Raw genomic sequence first — 27,474 nt, forward strand, 5'->3', positions numbered from 1 at the left:
AAAACAAAACAAGGTGATTATCTGCACGAACATTTTCGTGTCCTTCTGCGCATGTGCGCTGGTACCGAGGTCCAACCACGGATGGGCAGCACCCCACTGTGCAGAGCAGCCTGGGCCCACGCTTTGTTCAGCTCCATGGATCAAGGCCCCAGAGAAGCTTGTATCGAAAGGGGAGAGAGAGCCGGGGGAGATTGGAGGGAGAGAAAATGATGGGCCAGAGCGGGGACGGGGGGACGGAGAGATAGGGGAGACAGAGAGATAGGGGGAGACAGAGAGAGAGGGGGAGACGGGGAGAGAAAGTGAGACAGAGAGACAGACAGGGAGAGAGAGGGGAAGATGGGGAGAGAGAGAGAAATTGGAGAGAGAGAAGGGGAAATCGGAGGGAGGGAGGGGGAGAGAGAGAGGAGGAGATTGGAGGGAAGAGAGAGAGAGAGAGAGAGAGACAGGCAGATGGGGAAAGAGAGAGGAGAGAGAGAGGGGGAGACAGGGAGAGAGAGATACGGGGACAGAGAGAGGGGGAGAGGGAGTGAGAGACTGGGAAGAGGACAAGACAGGAAAAGAGAGGGTGAGACAGAGGGAGAGAGATGGAGAGAGGGGGGTTCAAAGGGAGGAAGAGAGAGGGGGATTGAAGGGAGGGAGAGAGGGGAGATTGGAGGGTGGGGGAGAGAGGGAGGAGATCGGAGGGGGAAGAAAGAAGGGAAGATTGGTAGATTGGTGGAATCAGAGGGGATGGAGAAAGGAGATCGGGAACTCAGTGTTGGGGGGGGGGGGTGGGGGAATAAATAGTACACAGTGAGGATGGCGGAAGAAAGTGATCCAGGTCTAAGGGCGGGGGTGGATTAAGAGCGAGAAGGTGATCCAGATGGTAAGACCGGACGAAATCCAGAAGTCACGACACTGTCAAGAAAGTCAAGAACTTGGGCAGTGTGGGGAGATCAGGCACTTGGGCAGGCAGAGAAAGTCACGAACTTGGGTGTTGGGGATTGGGGGAAGAAATTTCTTTGTGGCATGGGAGAAGGTCGTAACCTGTGAGAGTGAGCCCTGTCTGTTCCAAGTGAGCTCTGTCTGTCTGGAGCTGGCAGTCAGAATGGCTCGAATTACACTTTGCAAAGAGAACCTGCTGGGTGTGTTTGATCCTCTAAGGGGACCAATCAGCAATCAGGACTTGTCATCAAGGGGGCCCAATCAGAGCTTTAGGTGTTGCAAATTAACACGTCCAAAACAAAAGAGGTCAGTGATAGGGTGGAAGGCAGGAAAGATTAAATGACAAAAGGGATGATGGTGCAAGGAGATGGTAACGGGACAAGTAAATAAACAAACAATGGGTTGAGATGAGGTGAAAACGCGAATAGCCAAATCATCAACGGCTGACGTCCGAAAAAATGGAGGCCGAGGTTATGGTCTGAAATTGTTGAACTCAATGTTGAGTCCAGGAGGCTGTGAAGTGCCAAATCGAAAGATGAGGTACTGTTCCTCGAGCTTTGTTGAGCTTCATTAGAACAGTGTAAGAGGCCAAGGACGGAGAGGTCAGAGTGGGAAAGGAGCAGAGAATTAAAATAACAGGTGACCAGAAGCTCAGGGTCAGGATTGCAGACTGAACAGAGGTGTTCCGCAAAGCGATCACCCAATCTGCATTTGGTCTCCCCAGCATATACTAAATGGAAGGAAGTACAATGTGAGAGAGATGTTCAACAGGTAATGAGGCTTGGCTGCCATTTACAGAAACTGCCCGATTTTTATTTCCTTAATGGAAATGAAATGAAAGTTGAGTGATTTCTATAACGAATGCCCGATTTGCAATGCCTGTTTTACAGTCAGGTTGTAAGTTAAAAATCTACTCTGGTGTTTCGTGAAGAAAAACACTAGCACAGGCTTGATGGGCTGAAGGGCCTGTTTCTGCACTGCAATGTTGTGATTGTAGATGAAGAAATTCATGTGTCCCTTAATATTGGGCCAACATTAATTTCAGCTAAGTTACATTAATATATGTAGCTGTGTGCAACCACTTTGTAAAAGGATTCTAGTTTTTAAAATGTCAAACCTTGCACAGTTGCCATCCAGTGGAGGAAGGAAGCAACTACAGATATGGTTTGAGATCTGCTTAACTATGAGTGGAGGGAGGCCCTCAGTAACCTTTAGCTAGACATGGGTTACTGACTATTTCAGTGTGAGATAGAATTAGCAGGGTTCTCTACAATGCACAATGATCTTTCCAAGCAATGGTTCGTAGACACAGCTTACCTGTTGTCTTCCCCTATTGGAGTGTCAGCCGTGGCTCAGTGGGTAGCACTCTCACCTCGGCGTCAGAAGGTTGTGGGTCAAAGTCCTACTCCAGAGACTTGGGCACATAAATCTAGGCTGACATTCCAGCGCAGTGCTGAGGGGGTGCTGCACAGTCGGAGGTGCCATCTTTTGAATGAGATGTTCAACCAAGGCTCTCTCAGATGGAGGTAAAAGATCCCATGGATCTATTCAGAGATGAGCAGGGGAGTGCTCACTGATGGTCTGGCCAATGGTTCAATCCCTCAACCAACATTATGAAAATAAAACACATTACCTGGTTGTGCATCATATTGCTGTGTGTGGGAGCATGTTATGTGCAAATTGGCTGCCATGGTTCCTACACTTAAAAAGCATTTCATTGGCTGTAAAGCACTTTGGGATATCTGTAGGCTGTGAAAAGTGTGATATAAATGCAAATTCTTTCATTCTGGTTCTCCCCTGGAGCTCTGACTCACCCTGTAACACAGTTGCACCATAAAGGTCCCAGCCAGCCTCACACCATTCTTCATACACCTTGTCTGACTTTTCCGGCACTGAGGAATCTGGGAGTTCTTGTACATGAAACTCAGAAAGTTTGCATGCAGGTACAGCAGGTAATTAGGAAAACAAATGGAATGTTGGTGAGACCACACCTGGAGTACTGCATACAGTATTGGTCTCCTTATTTAAGGATATACTTGAATTAGAGGCATTTCAGAGAAGGTTTACGAGATTGATTCCTGAGATGAAGGGGTTGTCATATGAAGAAAGGTTGAGCGGGTTAGGCCTATACTCATTGGGCTAGACTTTCCACTAGGTGGCTATCGCCTGAAAAAAATGGGCCTTGTTCCAGCGATGTAGGATGTCTCAGCCTTACTGATTGCTGGTACATGGCTCACTTTTTTGTTGTTGCGATTTTCCACTTGGCCTTAGGCCAGCGATATGGTATGGGCAATCTGATTTTTCGACGAAGTCGCGTTCGCCCACCGAAAGAGGAAGTTAAAAGCTTCCCTAGCAACAGGCTTCTGCACGTGTGTGAGATTTTATTTTCCGGCCGATTGGTTTTCCCGCGTTTCGGGATGTCAGGGGTCATCCAGACATGCGCAGAAGGCAGAGGGAGGGGTTAGAGAGAGAGAGAGAGAGAGGAGAGAAGCAGGAAGGTTGTAGTGGATATATTTAGCAGCGATTCTTATTGAAAACAGAAATTTAAATCAAATTAATAGTATCTAAAGAATTGGAGAACAGTATATAACAGTATATACAGTTTGAAAATGAGTATGGAGACAGAATCGGAGAGGAAAAGGGCCAAACTCTTTAGTGATAAGGCAAACGAGGCCTTGGTCAACGAGGTGAAATGCAAGGTGGGCCGAATTGACACGGGGTGTGCGTGGCAAACCACCACCCTGTGTCTACTGAAAAACCTGGTTGGAGATTGTAGCCATGGTTTCTTCTGCATCCCATGAGGCGAGGGGGCTGGGGGGATGACCAGTGCAGAAATCGCTGGAATAGCTTGGTGACTGCAGCAAGAGTAAGTTGCATTTTATATTTTACTGATTATATTTTATATTTTATTGATGCATGCAAATTTTTATTTGAGCAATGAATCTCCTACATTGAGTCTAATTCTTGAATGTGTTAGTTAAACCATGTTATCAGTTAGTTGCAATTAATAATTTAAAAATTAATATTTAATGTTTTACTTTTGCATGTAAATTTTTGTTAGAGCAATGAATGTCCTGCATTTAATTCAACTTAGACATTCTTTATTGTATTAATTAAACCATGTTCACAGTAAGTTGCATTTTCTATTTCAAATTTTATATGTAATATGTTACTGATGCATGCATGCAAATTCTTAATATTACAATCAATCTCCTTCATTGAATTTAAGTTTGTCATTCTTAAATATGTTATGTGAACCAGCAACATGTAACATTTTAAACATTTTAAATTGTTGTGACCTCAAGATACTACCTAGTCCATTAGCTCATGCCATGCCATGCTCTTTTCTCATTTGCAGAAGAAGATATTTATCAACCATGTTGAGCAACGACGGACGGGGGACAGCATTTCTCAGCTACAACCTTTAACAGAAATTGAAGAGCGTGCGGCCACGCTGGGTGGCCGTGAAAGCCGTTTGGCCACCACCCGTGGTCTGGCCGAACCCAGCCATGCATCTCGTGAGTAATTTGTAATTTGTTGAACTGAATTAAAAACAGTATTAAAAACTTAAGTATGTAACTGGTCTAATGTCCTGTAATTATAATGCAAAATGCAAAATAATTGTAATGTGCTTATGATATACTAATGATGTAATGTCATTTCATGCATGCATAAGAAGCAGGGCAGATGAAGCAGGGATTGCAGCAGCTACAATTTTCTGGAGTAGTGAAAAGTATTGATATATAACGTCTCTTGGTAATGTACACCGTTATGTTATAATAAGCTCTGTAAAAATGTCATCAGCACCTTCAACATCTCTATCCGTGGAACAGGAGGAACTTGAGCTGGAGGAACCTGATCTATTTCCTCGCCTAGAGGATGAGGAGGAACAGCAGGAGGATGAAGAGGAGCTGGAGCTCCTGCATGAGGCAGCTGTTGATGTGGGGGGGGGGGGGGGGGGGCGAGGCGAGGGTGAACCTGCGGTCATCTCAATTGAGAGCAATGAGGCACCAGGACCAAGTGGTGTGCAGCTGGCAACGCCAATGCGCGACATATTGCACACACCGACCCCACGGAGGTTGGGTCAGCGAGGTGAGCAATCACCTACCTTGGAAGAGCAGACAGAGTGCTTGATAAAATATTTTTAATAATTAATTTGTAAAATAACATTTTTTATTGAGTTTAACAATTGTTGTGCCTTCTCTCATAGTTACATTAAGCATAACATTTCAACAATTGTTCTGCATTAGTTGAGCATTGTATTATTGTTACAAAAGTTTACTTAAGCATTAATGAAAATGCCAGGCCACTGCAGGCAAGGCAGAAACATAACTCTACGCAAATGCAACTTTTGCTTAACAGTAAATGTAAATGTGAAAAGCATTCATAAATGAGCTGCTAACGCAACAGCTTAGCAGCCACGTAACTACCACAGAGTACTGATCTTCGGGGTGGGGGGGGGGGGCTCCCCTAGGTCCTCACCAGCCTCTTTTTCTGCCTCTTCCTCCTCTTGCTACTCACCGGCTGGCTCTTCTGTCTCCCCTCCTTCTGGAGATGGACCTGCAGCCCCATCTGGCATTAGTTGTCCTCTCCTTATAGCTAGGTTATAGCTATGCAACACACCACAATAAACTCAATGACCTGGTCAGGGTGGTACTGTAGGCTTCCACCAGAATAGTTCAGGCATCTGAATCGCTGCTTTAGGACTTCAATTGCCTTTTTGACGATGTTGCGTGTCGCTATGTGGCTTTTATTGTAACGTTTCTCTGCTTCAGTGATGGGATTACGCAGTGGGGTCATCAGCCAACTGGAAAGTCCATGGGCTAGATAGAACCTCTACTTTTGAGCTCATCATCCAAAAATGGGCACTATTTCCGGCGTGGGTGGTAAAAAGAGGTTTTCAGATCATCGGCTTCTTGCTCATTCTCAAAACATCTAGTTTACATTTTTGAAAATGGATGTTACCGTGAGCGATATCAAATGGGCAGTAGCATTACATTTTTTTGACCTTCTGCCGTAAAGTGTGGCCGTCCTTAGCAACGGCATGATTCTCGCGATTCAGGAGGTCAAGGGTCACCATGACATGCGCAGAAGAGGAGACAGAGAGGGAACTCAGAGGGACTGAAGGCGTGTCTGGGAGTGGTATGGCTGCTTTGGGAGGAAGCAGGGAGACTTTAGAGCTTCAGAACAAGTAGGAAAACAAAAAGTAGCTGTTAACAGTCACATATTTGACCGAATTTGCCTTATAATGGAGGGAGAGGAGGAGGCAACACAGCATGCTGTGGAGATTGAAGCTGGAGGGAGCAGTGAGGTGGGAGAGGAGCACATTGGAGGCAGCAAAAGAGCCAGCAGGTTCTCGGGCAAGGCAAATGTCTCCCTCCTGCAGGAGGTCGAGTCACGCTGGGGTGATTTGACACAGGGAGGACGTGGGAAGCCCACTCCAAAGGTTTACCAGAGGATATGGACCGAGATAGCAGAGGTGGTCTCGTCAGCGACCAACGAGGTGTGTGAGGGCAACCAATGCCGCAAACGATGGAACGACCTTGTGGGATCCGCAAGAGTATTACATTGATTTACATGTACTTATGTATTTATATAATTTGATTTGTAACAGTCATGAGTGACTATCAGCAGATGTGAAGTCTTGCACTTTTACCGGCAATGTTTTACTCAAAGCCTGCGGTCACGGTGTACGTCTTTAGGTAAAGAATGATAATAATCATCATAAACATGATTACATCTGTCAGTTATGTGTTGTATCAGTCTCTGTGACAGTACCTAGCAATGATATCTCACAATGATCTCATGCTATGTCGTCCTGCCATCTTTTACAGAAGAAGCTATCGACCATGAGGTCCATGCAGAGGCGAACGGGTCAGGGGCCACCAGTCCCCAGCAACATCACTGACATGGAGGTGCGAGTGCTAGCACTTGTGGGGAAGCACCCCCGGACAGCCATGGACACATCTGCAGACCCTGAAGTGATGCCACGCCACATGAGTAAAGCTTACACAATTGCGTGATGTAAAGTCAATAGATGCCACACCAACTCATATTCGACCAATCATGTATGATAGATGATTTCTAAAAGTGTCATAGAAATAATTCTGGCCTAATGAAAATCATTGCAATCCACAATGTCATGAAATGTGATGTCTTCGATGATTTTGAGAGTGGTGGTGCTTTTGACGTGCATATGCTGTATGTAGCGCTGGACTCATCTTGTCATCCAAGCACCACCTTCTCCTCTAACAACCTCATTTGTGTCTTGCAGCTCAGCCAGCAGTGCGGCCCCAGGCAAGACCACAGAGGCCAGAAGGTGGAAGCGCGGGGCAGGAGTCGGTGGACGATCCTACTACATCTGGTGCTGAGGAGCTCCGATTGTCGCCTGTCAATCCTCTGGGTCTGTTCTCGACGGATGGGAGCGCGGACTTCGAAGAACCTGCATCGTCACGCTCCAGAACCGATTCCACCCCAAGGCTATCTATTGGTCCTCCGGTCATTCCCGTCTTCACACTGGAGGTGCCGGCCCCAAGCACCTCTCCACAGAGCATCCCATTTGTCCCCAGGACGGCGCCGACCCCGCGGAGGCCTCGTGGACGTGGCAGGTCTGTTCCACGAGCACGACATGACAGCAGAGAGATGGTTCAGTTGTCTAGGAGGAATGTAGACATTGGTGACCAGCTCATTGAAGCTTTGGGGGGCATATCCCGACACCTGGACACCATGTCCGAGTACATTCCACGCATGGCGGAGTCCCTGGATGCGATAGCCAGGAACACTGCTGCCACAGCCCTCCCAGTGGTCCCAGAGCGGGGCACTCCACCCCTAGGTTCCCTACCACCACTGTGAACAACAGATGCGAGCAATGACCAAGATCCTGCTTCTGCATCAGAGAATATTGCCCCCTCGGCACCCCTCGCTCCTGTACCCGTCCAACCAACGCATCTGCCTTCATCCCCCCAGTGAGGCACCGCCTGAGGGGCTCCTCGGCCAGGTGCCACGGAGCGAGGAGGGGAAGGGATAAAGGTGGGGTGAAGAAAGAGAGAGGGGGAGGAAAGTGAGATGCATGTGCGCAGGTGATGGCTGTGTTATATCTCCATCTGGGTGTATGCAATTTGTTGGGTGTATCGGGGCTGGGGATGGCACTCCTGCTTTGCCTTTGTATTCTGTGTTGCTGGACATGTTGAACATATGATTTATGTCAATGGTGGAAAAAGTGGGATGTGGGCGGGGGTTGGGTGTTATTGGCTGTGTTACTTATGATTTGAGACCAATGTTAATATTAAACTTTTGTTATTGAATACAACCTTGTTGCGCATTGTCTCAGATAGCTGGACGGTTACACACTGGTGATTCCTTACCGTGAAAGCAATCAAAATAAATTTTAACTGGCACCAAGGTGATGGGCACATTGATGTCTGAGCTGCACACACACAGCAGTGTGTCAGCGTTGTCACTCACATCAGCGCTCTTTCAGGCAAATCGTTCTGATATCAGCTCTTCACCTAAGTGTGGGAATTAACAAATGCCAGCACACAGCTGATATCCATCTTGGTTAGTTTCACTTTTTGTGGGCATTTTTTTGAGCGGGCGATATGTGTGCGAGGTGGTAAAATTGACGGTGGCCGATTTCCATGGCCGCTAGTTTGGGTAAATATGCTCTTTACGACAAAAAAGTCGCCGGCGTTATTATTGAATCTCGGCGTTAAGTCCGTGAGGAAAGTAATGCTGGGTGATAATATGGGCGGTGAAATCGCCCATTCTACTGATTCTGCCCCAAAAAGTGGGCGGACGGTAATATTTTTTCTCGTCGTTAAGCACATGGGAAAAATAACGCTCGACGATAAGTCTTCTAAAAAAAAAACGTCAGTTTCTATTTTGTGCCAAAATGGGCGCTATCTGGGCGTTATACATAATGTCAGTGGTTAAATGGGCATTAAATGGGTATTAAGCCGGCAAAAAAAATGGAGGTTCTAGCCCCATATCCCTTATCTCCCAGCATCCAACCATGATCTTCTGGCTGATTGAGAAACAGGTCAGGGATAGCATTCTCACGTAGGATGTGCATATCATAGATGCTGCCAGGAATTGTAACATTTACTGTCATGATTATTTGTGTTCGACAACAAGCTGCACATTCAGGGAGTGGAATCCCTTTCTGTTACGACACATCTCCGCATTCTTTAAGGGAGATTTCAGAGCAATGTGCGTGCAGTTTATTTCTCCCCGCACCTTGGGGAAGTCTGCTATTCTGGAGAAACCCAAAGCCCTCCCGGTCTGTGCCTCCCTGGTCATAGTGAAGCTTATAAATTCCATCCTGCAAGTATAAAGGGCTTTAGTATCCTGCCGAATACAGCAGTGTGCGGCATGCTGAGAGATAATACAGATGTCGCCAGCTGAAGTCTGAAAAGATCCCGAAGCATAGAAGGCTAGGGCAGCAGTAACCTTAACCTCAACGGACAGTACGGTTCTGATGCTGCTGGAAGGCTGATGATCCCCTTGATGAGCTGGCAAATCTCATCGATGACCTCCTAAGACACGCGTTTTCAGACAAGTTGAGGAAAGATTGCATTTCTTTGTACGTTCGTTGGCTGTATGCTCGTCTCCTCTGTCTCTGTTTATGCATTTCTCTGCCACTTTTTCGATTGATCCTTTTAGAAATCAGCTTGTGAGCAGTTACGAGTAATGGCGCAAAAAGGATAGGCCCCATCACTATCAATAATTATTTTCCATTGCTAAAAGCACACTTTTCACTAAAGAATGCCAATCTATTAAACTACTCTCTATACAAGCCCCAGTCTGTATACCAATCTCAATCTAATACTCTCTATTTCAGCCCCAGTCTAACACTAGGCCCCATCACTTTAGTTAATTATTTTCACTTGGTATAAAACATGCCTAATCCACTAGGCTATTATTAAAATTAAATATAATTAATTATCTGAGTAGATCTGTCTATACAGCTCCCTTAAATAACTCACAACTATCTAAGCACAATTTTTTTTAGCTGACTCCACTCTTCCTCCGATCTTCAAAATGGCATCCTTAATGCCCATTTCCTTCTGTAAAGCCCAGTAAAAGCAACGATTACCCAGCCTTGTTCTCGGCGAGTGATCAGCCCGGCGAAATGCCGGCGATGTGTCAAAAGTTGGGATGGCCTTATGTGGACGATCAGCTCGGCGATCAGTTTGGCGAAGTGAGACAAAACTTGGGGGCTTATTTTTTCGGCGATCTTTCTGGCCCAGTTTCCACTTTTTCCTCCAAATGGGTGATAGAGGTCCGTTTTGGGCGATATATGGCTATAGATGGGCGGTGTGAAGTGGCAAGTCTAGCCCTGACTGTGAAGTGATCTAATTAAAGCGTATAAGATTCTGATGGGGCTTGACAGGGAAGGTGCAAGATGTTTCCTCTTGTGGGGCATAATCTCAGATTAAGGGGTCACCCATTTAAAATGGAAATGAGGAGGAATTTCTTCTCTCAGAGGATCGTGAGTCTTTGGAATTCTCTGCTCCAGAGAGCTGTGGAGGTTGGGTCATTGAATATATTTAAGGCGGAGATAGACGGATTTTTGAGAGATAAGGGAGTCAAAGGTTATGGGGAGAGGGCAGGGAAGTGGAGTTGAGGCCAAGATGAGATCAGCCATGATCTTATTGAATGGCGGAGCAGGCTCGAGGGGCCAAATGGCCTACTCCTGTTCCTATTTCTTATGTTCTTATATTCTTTCTCCTTCTTAGCCAGTGCAGGGAATGAGGGAATATTCCCTTGTCTCTAATTTTTCTGGGATGACTAATATTCCGGCCTCTGCTCTAAACATTGGAATTATCCTCCTCAAATCTATATCGGTGATTTTACCTGTGCATGGAGGTCATCTGTAGTATGCCATACCTGGCTGACGTCAGTCTTCTCATCAGAGAGAGAGGATCTCATTTGGCACCTTCCTGGTGTGTATGGCTCGGTAGTACACTGGACTATACCTACCAAGCCATCATGTTAACTTAAACCCAGCAGTATTTGACTTCATATCACAGCTCCCTCTGCCACAGTAAATGGAACATCAGAGTAAATATTTGTACATTTTGAGCCAGTAGCACAGTCAAGAACGTTTTTCTTCTGAGATCGTGTTGTATGTGCAGCTGTCGGGGAATCAGGTTCCACATGCAGAATAATCTGTGTCAGCCGTGACTCAATGGGCAGCACTATTGCCTCTGAGTCAGAAGGTTGTGTGTTCCAGTCCCACTCCCGGGGCTTGAGTACATATATCTAGGCTGACTCTCCCGTGCAGTGCTGAGGGAGCGCTGCACTTTTGGAGGTGCTGGATCAGACATCGCAGTCTCATGCACATCTCCTTCCTTACACGGTTCAGTTACTTACCTTTTATTATAAGGTATTTAAAGGGATGCTGCACTCAGGAGCAGGTGCTTGGGCAAGCCACCTTTTGGGGAGCAGGATGGGAGAAGAGCAGTGTATTATTTTCATATTGATGACATAATGTACAGGTGAAGCAGTGATGTAATTGTGGTTTATGGCAAGTTGTCATGATACAATTGAGTAATACATTCTGCCAAGCACTTGATTGTTCAGGAAGATGGTTACCCTCCAAGTTTCCTTTCTTTAAAGCTTTCCTTTGTTGAAACCAGTTCAAAGCAATTTCATTGTTAATAACGAGGGATTGAGATTGGTATCTAGAGTTTGAAGCACTTGTCTCTGCTCTGCAACGGAGTTTCCTGCCTATTGATCATCAGGAAGCATTGGGCAGAGAGAACCTGAGAGATGAATTGGTATCAACCACACTTTGCATAACCTTAGTCAATGCTAGGGAAGAAAACAACTCAAACATGGAACGCAGGCAACAGGTGTTGCTACGGATGCTGTGTACATACACCGATTTCCTCAGCCTTGTATTTCCTTTTGTGTGCAGTGAGGTAAGGGATGCTAGTGCAGAATGGAACATTCCCACTTTCACCCTGACTGCTATTCCCGATGTGTTTCTCAATTGAACTTTTTTGTTTATTGTTGTTCTGCTCAACTGGGGGGTGGGTGAAAAAATAGTCTCCACAATTTTCTCTTCATCCTCCACCGATGGTGCTGGTCTCGCTGGGGATGTGGATTAATGTGTGCCGAAAGCCTTGTGGTATCTCCATCGTGTGCCAGTCTGGTGTCAGCAGATTAATGAACCGTGGGGGGCATCGGCGAGGGATCCAATGTTGTTACCGTGAGGGGCATGCGTGCGTGTACTTTCCATCAGGGAACCCATCTGATTTCACCTGTTCCTGAACTCATGTGTACCGAGGCTTACTGTACAGGTGGAACAGCCACCCTGGATCAGATCAGCTAATTCGGCACAGACTCAGGATCAGACCTGGGGGCTTCCTTGGGGTAGATTTATAAGATAATGAAGGGAATAGACAGTGTTCCAGCTAACTCAACTATTTCAACTAAATAGGCTAGGCAGGACCAGGGGGCACAAATTTAAGTTGTATAATGCTAGATCTAGGTTAGATGTCAGGAGGTGATTCTTTTCACAGAGACCAGTAGACCTCTGGAGCAAGCTGCCCTTTCATGTGGTGGATGCAGACTCGCTGAATTCCCTCAAGCAAAAGCTGGATTTGTTTCTGGCTGTGGCAGAGATCACCTCTTACAGAAGGTAGATACTGCAGGGAATTTAATGCCAGTGATCACCTGGACTAGTTTCGATCGCCTAGATGGGTCGGAGAGGAATTTCCCAGATTTTTATTCCCAATTTGGCCTGGGTTTTTTAAAATCTTTTTTGCTTCTCCCAGGAGATCACATGGTTTGGGGTGGGATGGAGTGTCTACATTGTGATACACAAGGTATTGCAGTTGTGTGGGACAGGCTCGATGGACTAGATGGTCTTTACCTGCCCGTCATCGGTCGCATGTCCATAGGACCTTGACTTTGTGCGATAATGTAAAATGGATGACGATGAGTCAGCAGCCTGTTTTACCTCTCACCCGATTGGAAATAGAAATCAGGAGTGATGTAAAACAAGGTCAAGATCCAGTCCCTCCCCTCTGTGGCTCAGTTGTCATTTTTGATTGGTGAGTTTTGGGCTCTGATGGTTACAGGATGCAAATGATCTCAACTGCACTGGATAAAAGTAATAAAGTTAAATGCAAACCTACAACCTCATTCGATTTTCGGAGGTAAGCAGAGTCGGGACTGGAATGGCAGAAATAAATATAATATAGCATTTCTTATTAAAATTTACATTTGAACATTTATTTATAATATATACTGAACATAGAATTTTTTAGGAATCGGCTGCAAGTCATTACCCACGACTCTGCAGCAATGATCGTCATCAATCCTCTGGTCTAAATTTTGTCACATGTTAAGGAAAAGGAGTGCACTGCCAGCATAGTAACCCACCAGCAACAAAATTTAACCTCCCACAGAAAATTCAAACAGTATATCATTATAAACAATACCAGATAGCAGGGAGTGATTTTCAAGGCCATGATTTGATCTTAGGGTTTGGACAATAATTTATGAGAGCTTTACACTTTCAATATATATTGTTTGTTAGTTCTAGTTTCCAATTTTGGCACCTGGTTCCTCACAGGGCATGACCCTCCAGTTATACTGCAGCTTAGATGCGGAGTAAAGCTCCCTATGATCTGGCTCAGCAAAGATACCTGCATCCCAAGTCTCCAAACATCTGTAGCAGTGTACATTTTATTCCATTTCTGTAGCTATCCCCGCGGCCTATCAGTGAGGAGGCCAATTCAGCTTCAATTGGTGCCAAATTAGATGTAACTTTGTATTGTAGGCTCCTGGCTACAAGTAATTGGATAGAGGTTGCCCCAAACACATTTTCCTTAGGGTCCTTATAGCCAGCAGAAAAGGGACATTCTTGTTGCAGGAGTCTGGGTTGGATTCAAATCCAGGCCCCGAAGGTGTTCCAACCCAGCACATCTGTTCATTCTCTGGCAGTTTAGGACATCATCCCAACCCCTTGATTACATCACTGCCTTTTAAATCGCTTGCAAGTATTTATTACTCTATGCTTAAATTTTGGCATAAATTACCATCTATAACCCTCCCCCCTCCCCCCACCAGGCCAAGGCCAACCAAGGCTGATGCCCCACTTGCCCAGAATGGTAGACATTAGCCATATTAAAAGGACAGCGACCAGCTAAGCCCCTCTGATGCGAGTCCCTGCCTCCCTCTCACATTCCCAATCTGTGCCTTGGCCATTTGCGAATAATATCCCAGTGTGAGCTTAGACTCCCCTTCCCCCATGTGGTAAGAGACCCAGTGTCTTTTTGATTGTAAACAATTGGCTGGCCAACGTGTATAACAGACCCAGCAGTGTGTGCGTGTTATACAGTCTGAATATAGAACTCAGCAGCATTCCTAATCAGAAGAGTCAATGTTTAAATGAAATAAATAGTCTGCACTGTTGTGGTGGAAGGGGAGATCCCTTTAACAACAGGGACAAGTTTAAGAACCACTTGTAGCTTCATTTTTTTTTATCCTTCACCCACCTCTTCCTATTTGGAAATTACTTGGGGAAGCGTTGGAGGGGGAGGCTGAGGGATTTTTACATTGTGAAGGGGATGGGGGGTTAATAAATAGATTCTAATCATCCATTAAAGATGGATAGAAAGGGATAAAAAGGAGAGCAGTGTAGAAGACACGAGAACATCTCTCTTCCCTCCCCCTCCAAGATCACCCTTGATTTGTAAATTCATGTAAACAAGGATTGGTGGGTGAAAGGACATTCTCTGAGGATAGTGGCAAAAATTGTGAGCCACTTTAAAAAGTGGCATCTTTTCACTTCATGTTTCCATGCTTTCTTTTGTGTTTACGATAGGAAAACATTTTGCACCCAGCAACGTTTTAACCCGACAGAGAACAGATCTAAAAACCTCCAGTCGGACAGTGAAATTCTTGGCTTTGGCTGTTTGATTGGCTTTTCACATCTAAGCTATGTAATCAGGTGAACTGATCACCACGGATCTACTGGCAGGTGAACTTGTTGCACATGGGTGTACAGTAATGATTCAAGCATGTTTGTCAAATGTGTCAGTTAACAACGTTCCGTATCTAGTCCTGATAACGAAACCCTTGCAGACCCAGTACTGAGGCACTAGAAACAATCGGGAGAGAGGGGTGGGGGTGGCATTGTATTTAAGTCCCCTCTCCCAGCATATTCAATAACTGCCCATTAGCATTACATCAAATAGAGGTGTCCAGGAGTGGTGTGAGGGTTTGGAAGGACGAATGCTCCAAATTCTTAAAACAATTATCAACTCTTCCTCGAAATGGACAAGTATTTCAATGAAACAGAACTGCTTTGAAACAGACACCACTACAAGATAACAAAACTCTCCCCAGGGAAGCAAGAGACAATCCCGACTAGAAGTGTGAGCTGCACTTCAGCAGATGTACACGTCGCGGTTCCACTCCTCGATGTCGCTCTGTTTCCTGGACAAGACCTCGTCGTCGTTTTGCCGGTAGCGGTCTCTGGCTTTCAGCCGGCTCCTCTGCTGTCTGTTGTGGTTGTCGTGGTCCTCCTCCTCCTCCTCCTCCTCCCACGACTCCTGCCGCTGGACCTGCTGCCGTGTGATGCTGCCCCAACGGGCGGCGGTGCCGTGGGGGCCCTCCGAGTGCTCCTGCTCGTCGTAAGGGTCCAATTCCACGCAGGAGTCCCCTGGCTCGGTGTAGGCCGAGTCCCGACTGCCCTGCGTCTCCAAGTCAAAGGTGTCCTGGCGGGACAGGCCGCGGGAGGTGCTCCTCGGGTGATGGCTGTACTGAGGCGTGGAGGAGGACGAGCGATGGTAGGACTGTTTGGCAGAGTCGTTCCGATAGTCATGCAAGCCTGTCCGATCAGGTGTTGAACAGTCATTGCTTTGCTCTCCATGCACTAAGTAGGAACCCTAGTTAGTAGCAGCACACCATGCAGAGAGAAGGGGTGGGGAAGGGGAGGTGGAAAACAAGTATAGGTTAGCGATAAATGACAAGCACGGTCTCTCACAGCAGATTAATAACAGCAGCAAGAAGGAAACACAAACAATCCCATCGGCTCTCTATCTTTGAAGTAGTTCAGTATAAAGCTCAATAACATGTTAAAAAAGCAGCTTTGTTTCAGCAACGTCAACACAAACTCTTGACTGTTACGTTTATGAATTAAGTTCCAATTAGACTAATGCAGAAATAACTTAACGTGACCTCTGCATTAAAAAAAAGACCTGATAACTTAAAGAGAAGCCCATTCTTGTTTCTGGTGGCCTGCTGTTGTGGTAGGTTGTTCAACCAAATTACTGAGCATTGAAAGGGTTTGAAGAAGCTTGGAAGAAGAACACAGGCTGGGATTTTGCTCCCCTTGGCAGGTCTGGGGTAGGCGATGTCAGTAGCGGGTCCTGACCCCGCTGCTGGCTCCATCTCCCTCTATGAAATGAATTTCCATTGATTGGGCTTGTTACGCCCAACCAATGCATTTCTCAGACAATTAGAGGAAGCAGGTCTGGTGATGTAATTTGCTGACACATCATTAGCCAGTTTTCTTAAAGGGACCATGCCTAACTTTATTTTGACATTTATGCTGTCAGTGTTCTACAGCATTAAGGTGGTGTAAATACTGGCAATCACTGCACAGAGGTGCATGGCTGCACCCAGACTCTCTCATGTCTGCTTCCAAATGCTTATGGAGGGAGTCACAGCACACAGGGAGGTCTTCTTCCCTTCCACTGGGCGGAAGAGACCTCCCCAGGAGATCAACACAGCCTGGTTGCACATTGCAAAGGAGGGCGCAAGCAAGGATGTGGTCAGGAGGACCAGGCTGCAGTGCCGCAAACATTTCAATGATCTCAGTAGATCACGAAACGTTAGTACAAAGCCACACTCAACCTCATCTTACAGTGCCTCTCATCACATCCCCATCATCCTGCCTTCCCAACCCTCCTCCTGCTTTCTCAGGTGGATATAAACGATCTCATGGTACTATTTCGAAGAAGAGTAGGGGAGTTATCCTGATATTTATCCCTCAATCACCATCACTAAAAGAAACAGATTATCTGGTCATTATCACATTGCTGCTTGTGGGAGCTTGCTGTGCACAAATTGGCTGCTGCATTTCCTACATTACAACAGTGACTTCACGTCAAAAGTACTTTGTTAGCTGTAAAGTGCTTTAGGATGTCCTGAGGTCGTGAAATGTACTATAAATGCCAGTCTTTCTCCTTTTTATACTTCTCTGACTGGGTCACAGTGCCACAGATAAGGCAGCTAAGTTCCAGGACTACACTCAATTCTCCATATCGGAGTGCCTTCAGCCGAGACAGACCCAGTCCTGATCCCCGATTTCCGCGTGCACTTTCCACTGGAAGTTACTGGAGAGGAGCTGCAACCCTGGCTGAATTTCTTCACCACCTTCTTCACCCAGGGATGTGTGGCACCCTTACCGCCATCCTGGCTGGGGCCAGCTGACTAGGCACCGTACTCGAGAGCTGTGGCCTGAACGGCACAGCCACTCCACCCGAGCCTGCATGGTTTGGATGCTGACTGAAAACTTCAACCAGCTCCCTGAAATTTGTTTGGATTTTTTTTTTTTTTTTTACAGCAGACATCACACCTGCAGAGGTCAACAAAAGATGCAAAACGTGTACTAAAAAATAAATTCTGGAAGCGAATGTCTGAATTATTAATTCAGCTTTAAAATACTATGTACACTTCACAGTCTCTGAACAACCAAGAAAATTCAAAGCAGCAGATTGTGAACATTACAGCTGTTTTTATGGGGTATAAATTAATCCTGGGCAGTAGTGCCAAGCATGTGATTGTGAATCTGCCTTTTGTTGGTTAATTACGGTAATTAATGGCAGGTGTCAGTGTCAAATGAGGCGGTAGCAAGTGCCCCCTTCTTAAAGTGACACAACCAATAAACTGAATGAAACTTAACCAAATCAAATGTAATTGGGAGGGGGTGATGAAGATGAAGCACTCCAGTCCTTTTGGTGCCCACCGGTTGCGGAAGGCCTTAAGCGCACCAGTGGACATTGCGTGCTCCATCTCTAGGGACACCAAAGTGTGAATGTAACCAGGCAGCCTGTTTGACACTCTGGCTGATTTTCTGTTCCATTGAAGCCAATCAATCGAAAAGAAAATTGGGCAGAATGTAAAGCGGGCTGCCGATTCGCTATCGCCTTGCTTTGCGCTACCGCCCGAGAGGATTATATACCCCTATGTTATTTACAACTTTCTGAGCACAACCATCCCTGTAATAGTTGAACTAAAAAGAAAAAAATTCCCACAAAAAGTGCAAATCGGAAACAAAAGCAGAAAATGCTCGGCCAGTCAGTATCAGTTGGACCCATTAGCAACTGTGACGACGTTTCAGCTCTTCTGACAAATCTTCTGGAATTTTTTGAGGATGTAACTAGCAGAATGGACAAGGGAGAACCAGTGGATGTGGTGTATTTGGACTTTCAAAAGGCTTTTGACAATGTCCCACACAAGAGATTGGTGTGCAAAATTTAAGCACATGGTTTTGGGGGTAATGTCCGGACGTGGTTAGGGAACTGGTTGATAGACAGGAAGCAGAGAGTCGGGATAAGTAGGTCCTTTTCAGAATGGCAGGCAGTGACTAGTGGGGTGCCGCAGGGCTCAGTGCTGGGACCCCAGCTATTTACAATATACATTAATGATTTAGATGAAGGAATTGAGTGTAATATCTCCAAGTTAGCAGATGACACTAAACTGGGTGGCGGTGTGTGCTGTGAGGAGGATGCTAAGAGGCTGCAGGGTGACTTGGACAGGTTAGGTGAGTTGGCAAATGCATGGCAGATACAGTATAATGTGGATAAATGTGAAGTTATCCACTTTGGGGGCAAAAACACAAAGGCAGAATATTATCTGAATGGCGGCAGATTAGGAAAAGGGGAGGTGCATAGACCTGGGTGTCATGGTACATCAGTCATTGAAAGATGGCATGCAGGTACAGCAGGTAGTGAAGAAGCCAAATGGTATGTTGGCCTTCATAGCTAGGGGATTTGAGTATAGGAGCAGTTGTACAGGCCTTGGTGAGGCCTCACCTGGAATATTGTGTTCAGTTTTTGTCTCCTAATCTGAGGAAGGACGTTCTTGCTATTGAGGGATTGCAGCGAAGGTTCACAAGACTGATTCCCGGGATGGCTGGACTGACATATGAGGAGAGACTGGATCAACTGGGCCTGTATTCACTGGAGTTTAGAAGGATGAGGGGGGATCTCATAGAAACATATAAAATTCTGACGGGACTGGACAGGTTAGATGCAGGAAGAATGTTCCCGATGTTGGGGAAGTCCAGAACCAGGGGTCACAGTCTAAGGATAAGGGGTAAGCCATTTAGGACTGAGATGAGGAGAAACTTCTTCACTCAGAGAGTTGTTAACTTGTGGAATTCCCTACCATAGAGAGTTGTTGATGCCAGTTCGTTGGATATATTCAAGGAGGAGTTAGATGTGGCCCTTACGGCTAAAGGGATCATGGGGTATGGAGAGAAAACAAGAAAGGGGTACTGAGGTGCATGATCAGCTTGAATGGTGGGGCAGGCTCGAAGGGCCGAATGGCCTACTCCTGCACTTATTTTCTATGTTTCTATGTTTTTCAAGTGTTGAGCTGTCGGTCTCCTTCAGACTCATCATGTTTCTGGCATTTTATGTTTGTTACTCCTTCCCCCGGGGTATAGGTGCCACGAAGTAGCAGGTTTGCCCAGGTGCAAAGTGTGGAACCCATCTACTTCTCTAGGTTTTTTGGGGCCAAAACGGCTTCTTCAAACTGAATAGTTTGTCCTTGGCCCTCGGCTTTACTTGTGTTCCAGTGAACACAAAGCACCATTACTAAATGTGAGTGTGGGGGCCATTTTAACTTAAGTCACCAGGCGGGAGACACACGGGATTGGGTGGGACGCCACCAGTTTGACATCAACGGAGAGTAAATTCGGGCGGGGTGTAAAAGCAATGTCGCACCCAATCCCGGCAGTGTCCTGACTTGCAGGTTAGGTGAAAATTGCTCCCCTTTGAGTTTATATTTTGTCGTTTCGATTTTTTTTTGTCCCATCAAAACTAATTGGAACTTAAGGACATACAAGCAACACAGCAGTGAGCAACGGGACAAATACTTAAACACTGCCCGCAAACCTTTGTAAAGAATTAGCTGTTGATAGAATTGTAAGTGCACCTCTTGGAACAGGCAACTTGAATATCCCTCCGCTCGGAGTGTGTACGCAAATCTCACTGAAAGGCGCAAGTATTTTCTGCCAGTTACCTTTCGTACATATAGTACACTTTCTTTTCACTTTTGTGTTGTTGCTATTTTTGAGGTTACTGGGTTTAGTGAGCAGGGTTTTTAATTTCCTTTGGCTGATCACCAATTGATGAGTTCATGTAAAATTGTGATGCAGCCATTAACTAGTTTAAAATATGGTTGCAGAGGAATTTCATACAACTCACTAACTTGTGCACTGCCAGATTGATTAAGTCTTTATGAAGGGACATGAAATACTGAATCCTGCGAGCTCCACAACTAACTCAACGTTTCATTGTCTATAAAGTAACTCCCGATAATTTCAAGCCCTTTTTTTTCTACAGAAAAAATAAGAATCGGAATTATTACATAATTTGAATTAAGCGACATAAATAATACAAGGAAGTGGCAATCGACTCGTAAAAAACTTAAATGATCAAATGGAGCGATCCCTTGGGGTGGTTGAGGCAATTGGCGCTGATGCATTTAAGGGGAAGCAATATAAGTATGTGAGGGAGAAAGCAATAGAAGGACATATTGGATGAAGTACGGTGGGAGGAGGTTCGTGTGGAGCATAAAGCAGTTGGGCTGAATGTCCTGTTGCTGTGGTATAAAATTCTACGTCATTCTAAGTAGATAATTTAAACTGAGGAATGAGAGTCTGAGAAGAGTAGACTATATATCCGTAAATTTCTGCAGGGTTCTCCTGATACAAGGTTGGATCTTTGGCCGGGTCCCTGAGGAAACAACTGTTTACACTGTTTCTCTGTGGGGTTCTGCTCATCCTCTTGCCGGAGGGCCCCTGGAGAAATTGGAAGAGCTGACTTTCCGAATTCTGCGCAACAAGTGTCAGCTCAACCCGCAAGTAAAAATGACCAGTGTAAATGTGCTAAATTAGAAATTGGTATGTGTTGCGCCTAGTTTGACTGTAATATGGACGCAGAGCTTGGCAGTGTAGCTGTGGGACGGCTTGCACCCTATCCGTGCGGGCGTTGGTAGCACTGCCAAATTCGTGGGGCCCCATTTGTCTGCAGGCATTAGCCACCGTGAATCTGGAAATTAGGAACCTGACCACCGTTAAAGGATCCCTTTGAGAAATTAGTCACCGATGAGCAGGGCCTGCCTCGGGCTCTTTGAGGGCAAGAACTTCACATTTTAGTTTTCCTTTTAAAAGGGACACCTTCCTGTGGCGCCAAGAGGAGCAAGAGTGCTGCCTCGAGTCCACAGGAGTCACAATTGCCCTCCCCTCCCCCTAACCCCAATCCACCTCCCCTAGCCTAGTCTAACCCCTCCCCTCCCCAACCTGAGACCCGCTGTCAGCAAGGCAGCCGGCCTAAAGTTGACATCTCCGGTCAGGCAAGCTGCCTGTGGAGAAGCGACAAGCAGCAGGCAGCTCACTCCAATTATTCAGATGCGGCCTGATGACCAATTCCGATCGATCCTCGATCTGTCTGCGCAATGCTGAATCTGCGCCCAGACTCATTTCTGCCCCTCTATCTACTCCCCAGGAACGGAGCAACTTTCTGTGAAGGTGCTTTCATTTGTCTTATTAAACAGGCCTTCGGGTCTGTTCTTGTGGCTGTGCTGTCAGTAAATCCTAGTAAATGGTTATAATCTTACAAGTTGAGTTTGCACAGGCAGCGACACCTAACCTGCATTCTACAGTATAATACGTGTGCAAGCAACCTATATAAAGTCTGACTTTTAACTACATCTGTGCCCTCTATAGGTTTACCCAATAGAGAGGCTCAGAATGGATGGTGCTATTACCAAACAGGGAGGGACAGTCCACCACCAGGCTCCTCTTGGGCACCTCCTACTGGCTGACTCAGTGCAGGCCACCTGCTCTCAGCCGCAGTTCATACGTAGCCCTGGGAGACCAGATGGGAGAAAGCAATGGGTGAAAGATTACAGTGTAAATGCGCTGAAACGACAAGTTACTCATAACCAAACTTACACATAAACAGGACTTCCAGCGGCGCTGACTAAACCAGGAATAAACTGAGACTTGGCAAAGATCAGCTTGCTGAGAAAACAGATTTTGCTCTCTACGGATTTTACTGTAATTTTAATTGTATTTTTGTTTTCAACGTGTTTCCCTTCTTTCCTGAGGTTACTGACTCATACTGGGGTGGGTCTACAGTTAGACTCACACAAACGTTTACCAAGTCCAGAATTGTTCTTGGCTTACTCATCACTGGAGAGGCTACCCCTCCCTGTAGCTTTTTGCTTGGTGATTTACTCGGGCTGAAATTGGTCGGTGTGCCATTGATCAACATATCAAACTCCGGTGAATGCTATTTCAAATCGCCATGAACCCTTGTTACAATAGCACACATGGGAAATTTGACATGTGCAATGCACAGAAACACTTCAAACCTACATTGTTCTGTGCTGGGTGAAGGGTGTTTACATTGCAAACCTCATTAATAGTTATTCATCTCAAATTGCTAAGTTCTAGAATTCAAGCAATTACCAAAGGAGCACTAGTCTATTCTCTGACGTGTCCATCTCTCAACATCTAAACTCTTACCCTAAATGTTTTGTGACCATTGATGCCCACATTATTTTGTTCCGAGGGTTTGAATACTCCAAGGTCAGGATATTGCAGTTAAACGTTGAGGTTTATTCCCAGTCCCAATCCACAGGGTTAAGATTACCACTGAAATCAGTGCCTGCACATACTGTACATACAGAATCCTAGGGCTCACTGAGCAAGCCCAAAACCCAACTGGACGGTTGCAAGGTATAGTATGGGTCCCTGGAAGAGATATATCTCGTTTAATTTCTAGAATTCAAGCAATTTTCAGAAATTAAAATATATATCCTCCAATCTTATTGAAACATATAAGATTCTGAGGGGGCTTGACAGGGTAGATGCAAGAGAGGATGTTTCCTCTTGTGGGGAATCTAGAACTAGGCGGCATAATCTCAGAATAAGGGGTCGTCCATTTAAAACGGAAATGAGGAATTTCTTTTCTCAGAGGGTCGTGAATCTTTGGAATTCTCTGCCCCAGAGAGCTGTGGAGGCAGGGTCATTGAATATATTTAAAGTGGAGATAGACAGATTTTTGAATAATAAGGGAGTCAAGGGTTATGGGGAGCAGGCAGGGAAGTGGAGTTGAGGCCAAGATGAGATCAGCCATGATCTTATGGAATGGCGGAGCAGGCTCGAGGGTTTAGATGGCCTACTCCTGTTCCTATTTCTTATGTCCTTATGTCCTTATGTTCTTATTCATTTTAATTCTTCACAACATAGCAGAAGTCAGAGAGGCCTGCCAGGCTCAACTATGAGGGATCGTTGGACACATCACAAGCAATTCTGCTCTATTGACTATCCATCTAGCATGCTTTTACATTGCAGTTATTGGTCTGCGACATAGGCAGAGCTCCTATCCTGGCTATAAATGTTTTTAATGCTTTGAGAGCTTGGATGAGAATGCCTAATATAACCTACCCCAGCATAAGTCGATGCCCAAGGAAAAGGGGAACACATTGAAAACAAAAATACAATACAATACACTCTCTAAGCATTTAAATCAACTTTGCCAGCTTTAAAAGTATTCAGGAGGTTTGAACTCTAACCAGGTTTGACACTATACTGAGGTTTCTCCAAGTCTTATATAACCTCTCCCTGGACTCAGGTTGGAACTGGACTCCTGAGTTACACTGCAATTTTAGCAAAACTACACAGTAACACTAAAGTTACAGTGTCAATGCACCTTTAATGTATCTTTGCCTTTGGAGGAACATCTAACTTTGTTTTGCAATGTTGTGGGTTGAGTGAATTGAGGACTTAACGAGTGGTTTTATGTTGGCTCAGTTTGGTGTGGTTAAGTACGGGTCAGAATCCGCTTTGAATGTAGCACATTTTTTCTTCTTCCCCAAATACGACTTTACATGAAAGCTGTGCCATCCAGCTCTAACTACTAGTTGGGAATGTGCCTGAAGTAGAAATGCTGGCTCACACTTTGCATGCTGCTCAAATGCACAGGACACAAAATGGAACAATAGAAAAACCACAAACAGTGCGCGCCATAGACAAGTGGGATTGCCCGTTACTGAAGAAAAAAAAGTGGTCCTCTCTTAATTGGCGTCACTTTCTTTTCTTCAGCACCATATCTTTCCTGACAAAAAAAAGCATGGTTAGCTGACATCAACATGCAACTACTCTACTGAAGGGGCTACAAACTGAGACAGGAGTTGGGAAGGACGATTTAAAGTACCACCACCACTGTTCTCTCTCGCCTTGCTGTACGGTTCACGGCTAGACCGCATCTTCTGCTTCCATCTGTTCTTTTGTGGCTTCTTTGTTTTTGTTGTCACTTGGGCCCCAGAAGTCAAGGTTACGCCTGAGGGAAGTGAGGACTTGTACCTGTAAGTTGGACACTGGCGCTGGGCTGGCAGCGAGGGCGGCAGTTGCCATGGTGCGGTTCAAAAGAGGGTTGGGGGGATTGCAGCTAGCTGGGTGAGTGGCCTTCCAGTAGGCTTCAAGGTACTCGGCTAGATGCTCACAAGCGTCTTCCAACTGATTCTCATCCAGAATGATATCAAACAGTTCCTGTGAAGGGAAAAAAAAGTTAGCACATGTTTGAAAGATATTTTTTCTTTTCTCCCGCAACCTCCCATGTATCGGCACTCATTGAAATCAATGTTTTATTATAACGATACAACCCAATTTATCAACCAGGAGGCAGAGATTTAAAGCCATTGGTAAGAGTTTTAGAGGGGATTTGAGGTGAAATTTCTTCACCCAGAGGGTGGTGGGGCTTTGGAACTCACTGCCTGAAAGGGTGATGGAGGCAGAACCCCAATTATAAAAAGTACTTGGATATGCACTACAGAGTCATGGACCAAGAGCTGGAAAGTGGGATTAGGCTGGATAGTTCTTTGTTGGCCGGCGCAGACATGATGGGCCAAAATGGCCTCATAGAAACATAGAAAATAGGTGCAGGAGTAGGCCATTCGGCCCTTCTAGCCTGCACCGCCATTCAATGAGTTCATGGCTGAACATGCAACTTCAGTACCCACATGCAACTTCAGTACCCACATGCAACTTCTGTGCTGTAAATTTCTATGATTCTATCAGGAGAAGTAGGTTACATTTTTCCCCCCTGGAGATTTGAATCCAATTTTGGTCACTATAGTCATGGGAAAATATAGCATACGCTGCAACAATTCTCCACCATCATCATAGGCAGTCCCTCGAACTCGAGGAAGACTTGCTTCCACTCTAAAAGTGAGTTCTCAGGTGACTGTACAGTCCAATACAGGAATTACAGTCTCTGTCACAAGTGGGGCAGACAGTCGTTGAAGGAAAGGGTGGGTGGGGAGACTGGTTTGCCGCACGCTCCTTCCGCTGCCTGCGCTTGTTTTCTACCTGCTCTCGGCGATGAGACTCGAGGTGCTCAGCGCCCTCTCGGATGCTCTTCCTCCACTTAGGGCGGTATTGGGCCAGGGATTCTCAGGTGTCAGTGGGGATGTTGCACTTTATCAAGGAGGCTTTGAGGGTGTCCTTGAAACGTTTCCTCTGCCCACCTGGGGCTCGCTTGCCATTTAGGAGTTCCGAGTAGAACGTTTGCTTTGGGAGTCTTATGTCGGGCATGCAGACAATGTGGCCCGCCCAACTGAGACTCGCCAAGGCTTCTTTGTCGGCGCATCCCAAGTCTTCAACTTCCATCATCTAGAAGGAAAATTGCAGCAGATGTATGGGAGCACCACCAATATTCCCTCTTTATTTTTGGGTGCACGGCCCATTCACAGTTTCAGACATGCACGAAACAATATTGAAAAAGCCATTCCTGGGCTGGGTGGGATGGGCAGAGAGCTGCGTGGTCACTTATAGGGAATGTTGAACACCACCCCCTCCGAGTCACACATCATCCTCCGACTTGGACATATATCGGCCCTTTTCAAAACTGATCCATTCACGGGATGTGGGCATCGCTGGCATGGCTGGCATTGATTGCCCATCCCTAATTGTCCTCGAGAAGATGGTGGTGAGTCGCCTTACTGAACCGCTGCAGTCTATGTGGTGGAGGTACCCCCACAGTGCTGAGTTTGGCAAAGCAGTTTGGTACAACTGAGTGGCTTGCTAGGCCACTTCAGGGGGCAATTAAGAGTCAACCGTTCCTTCATTAACGCTGGGTCAAAATCCTGGAACTCCCTCCCTAGCAGCACTGTGGGAGCACTTGCACCACACGGACTGCAACGGTTCAAGAAGGCTGCTCACCACCACCTTCTCAAGGGCAACTAGGGATGGTCAATAAATGCTGGCATGCCAGCGATGCCCTCATCTTGTGAATGAATAAAAACAGGAGAGAAGGTTCAAAGCTCCCCAAGGTGATCCAACCTGGTAAATTTATTGCTTGGTGTAGAGCCGAGCATATCGATTAGGACAGCCATGGTTCTATCCTTTGTCTGTTTTGAGTTAGTTCGACTCTGAAGCTGTTACAATTGGCTTCATCACTCCATACTTACTGGAGGGAAATTCAGCTACATTTCCCGCCTCTGAGTCACCTTCAGTTGGCCTTCTGACAGAAAATTGCTGTGGGTGAGTTTCAAGCGAAACCCCCAGAGCACAAATTTTCTTTTGGTCCATAAAAATGAGCATTGCTCCTGCACGGCCACGCTCCGAGTGTCCGCGTGGACCCACTTCCCAAACTTAACTCCTGCCCACCACTGGCACATGGAACCAGGGCGGGTAAATGTTTTTTTTATTCATTCCTGGGATGTGGGCATCACTGGCAAGGCCAGCATTTATTGCCCATCCCTAATTGCCCTCGAGAAGGCGGTGGGAGTTGTTTTCTTGAATCTCTGCAGTCCATGTGGTGAATGTACTCCCACTGTGCTGTTAGGGAGGGAGTTCCAGGATTTTGACCAAGCAACGATGAAGGAATGGCGATATATTTCCAAGTCAGGATGGTGTGTAACTTGGAGGGGAACTTGGAGGTGATGGTGCCCCTGTGCCTGATGTCCTTGTCCTTCTCGGTGGTAGAGGTGGTGGGTTTGGAAGGTGCTGTGGAAGAAGCTTTGGTGAGTTGCTGCAATGCATTTTGTAGATGGTATACACTGCAGCCATGGTGTACCGGTGGTGGAGGGAGTGAATGTTTAAGATGGTGGATGTGGTGCCAATCAACCGGGCTGCTTTGTCCTGGATGATGTCAAGCTTCTTGAGTGTTGTTGGAGCTGCACTCATCCAGGCAAGTGGAGAGTATTCCATCACACTCCTGACTTGTGCCTTGTATATAGTGGAAAGACTTTGGGGAGTCAGGAAGTGAGACACTTGCTGCAGAATAC

General features: G+C 46.0%; 1 protein-coding gene across 4 annotated transcripts in view; it reads right to left on the reverse strand.

Moving 5' to 3' along the window:
• Nucleotides 1–13,113: 13,113 nt before the first annotated feature.
• Nucleotides 13,114–27,474, reverse strand: part of cacnb1 (calcium channel, voltage-dependent, beta 1 subunit) — a 132,067-nt gene continuing 117,706 nt past the window's right edge. For 3 of the 4 annotated variants that reach the window (XM_070864683.1, XM_070864684.1, XM_070864682.1), the window contains exons 12-13: nt 24,551–24,736; nt 13,114–15,830 (exon numbers count right to left, since the gene is read on the reverse strand). In XM_070864683.1, coding sequence (XP_070720784.1) covers nt 15,330–15,830; nt 24,551–24,736 — 687 coding nt within the window. In that variant the 3' untranslated portion in view covers nt 13,114–15,329. Of the gene's footprint in view, nt 15,831–24,401; nt 24,737–27,474 lie in introns of all 4 variants that reach the window. The other variant, XM_070864685.1, reaches the window with a different exon arrangement.

Source organism: Pristiophorus japonicus, chromosome 21 (assembly GCF_044704955.1).
Source record: "Pristiophorus japonicus isolate sPriJap1 chromosome 21, sPriJap1.hap1, whole genome shotgun sequence".
NCBI classification, from domain to species: Eukaryota; Metazoa; Chordata; class Chondrichthyes; family Pristiophoridae; genus Pristiophorus; species Pristiophorus japonicus.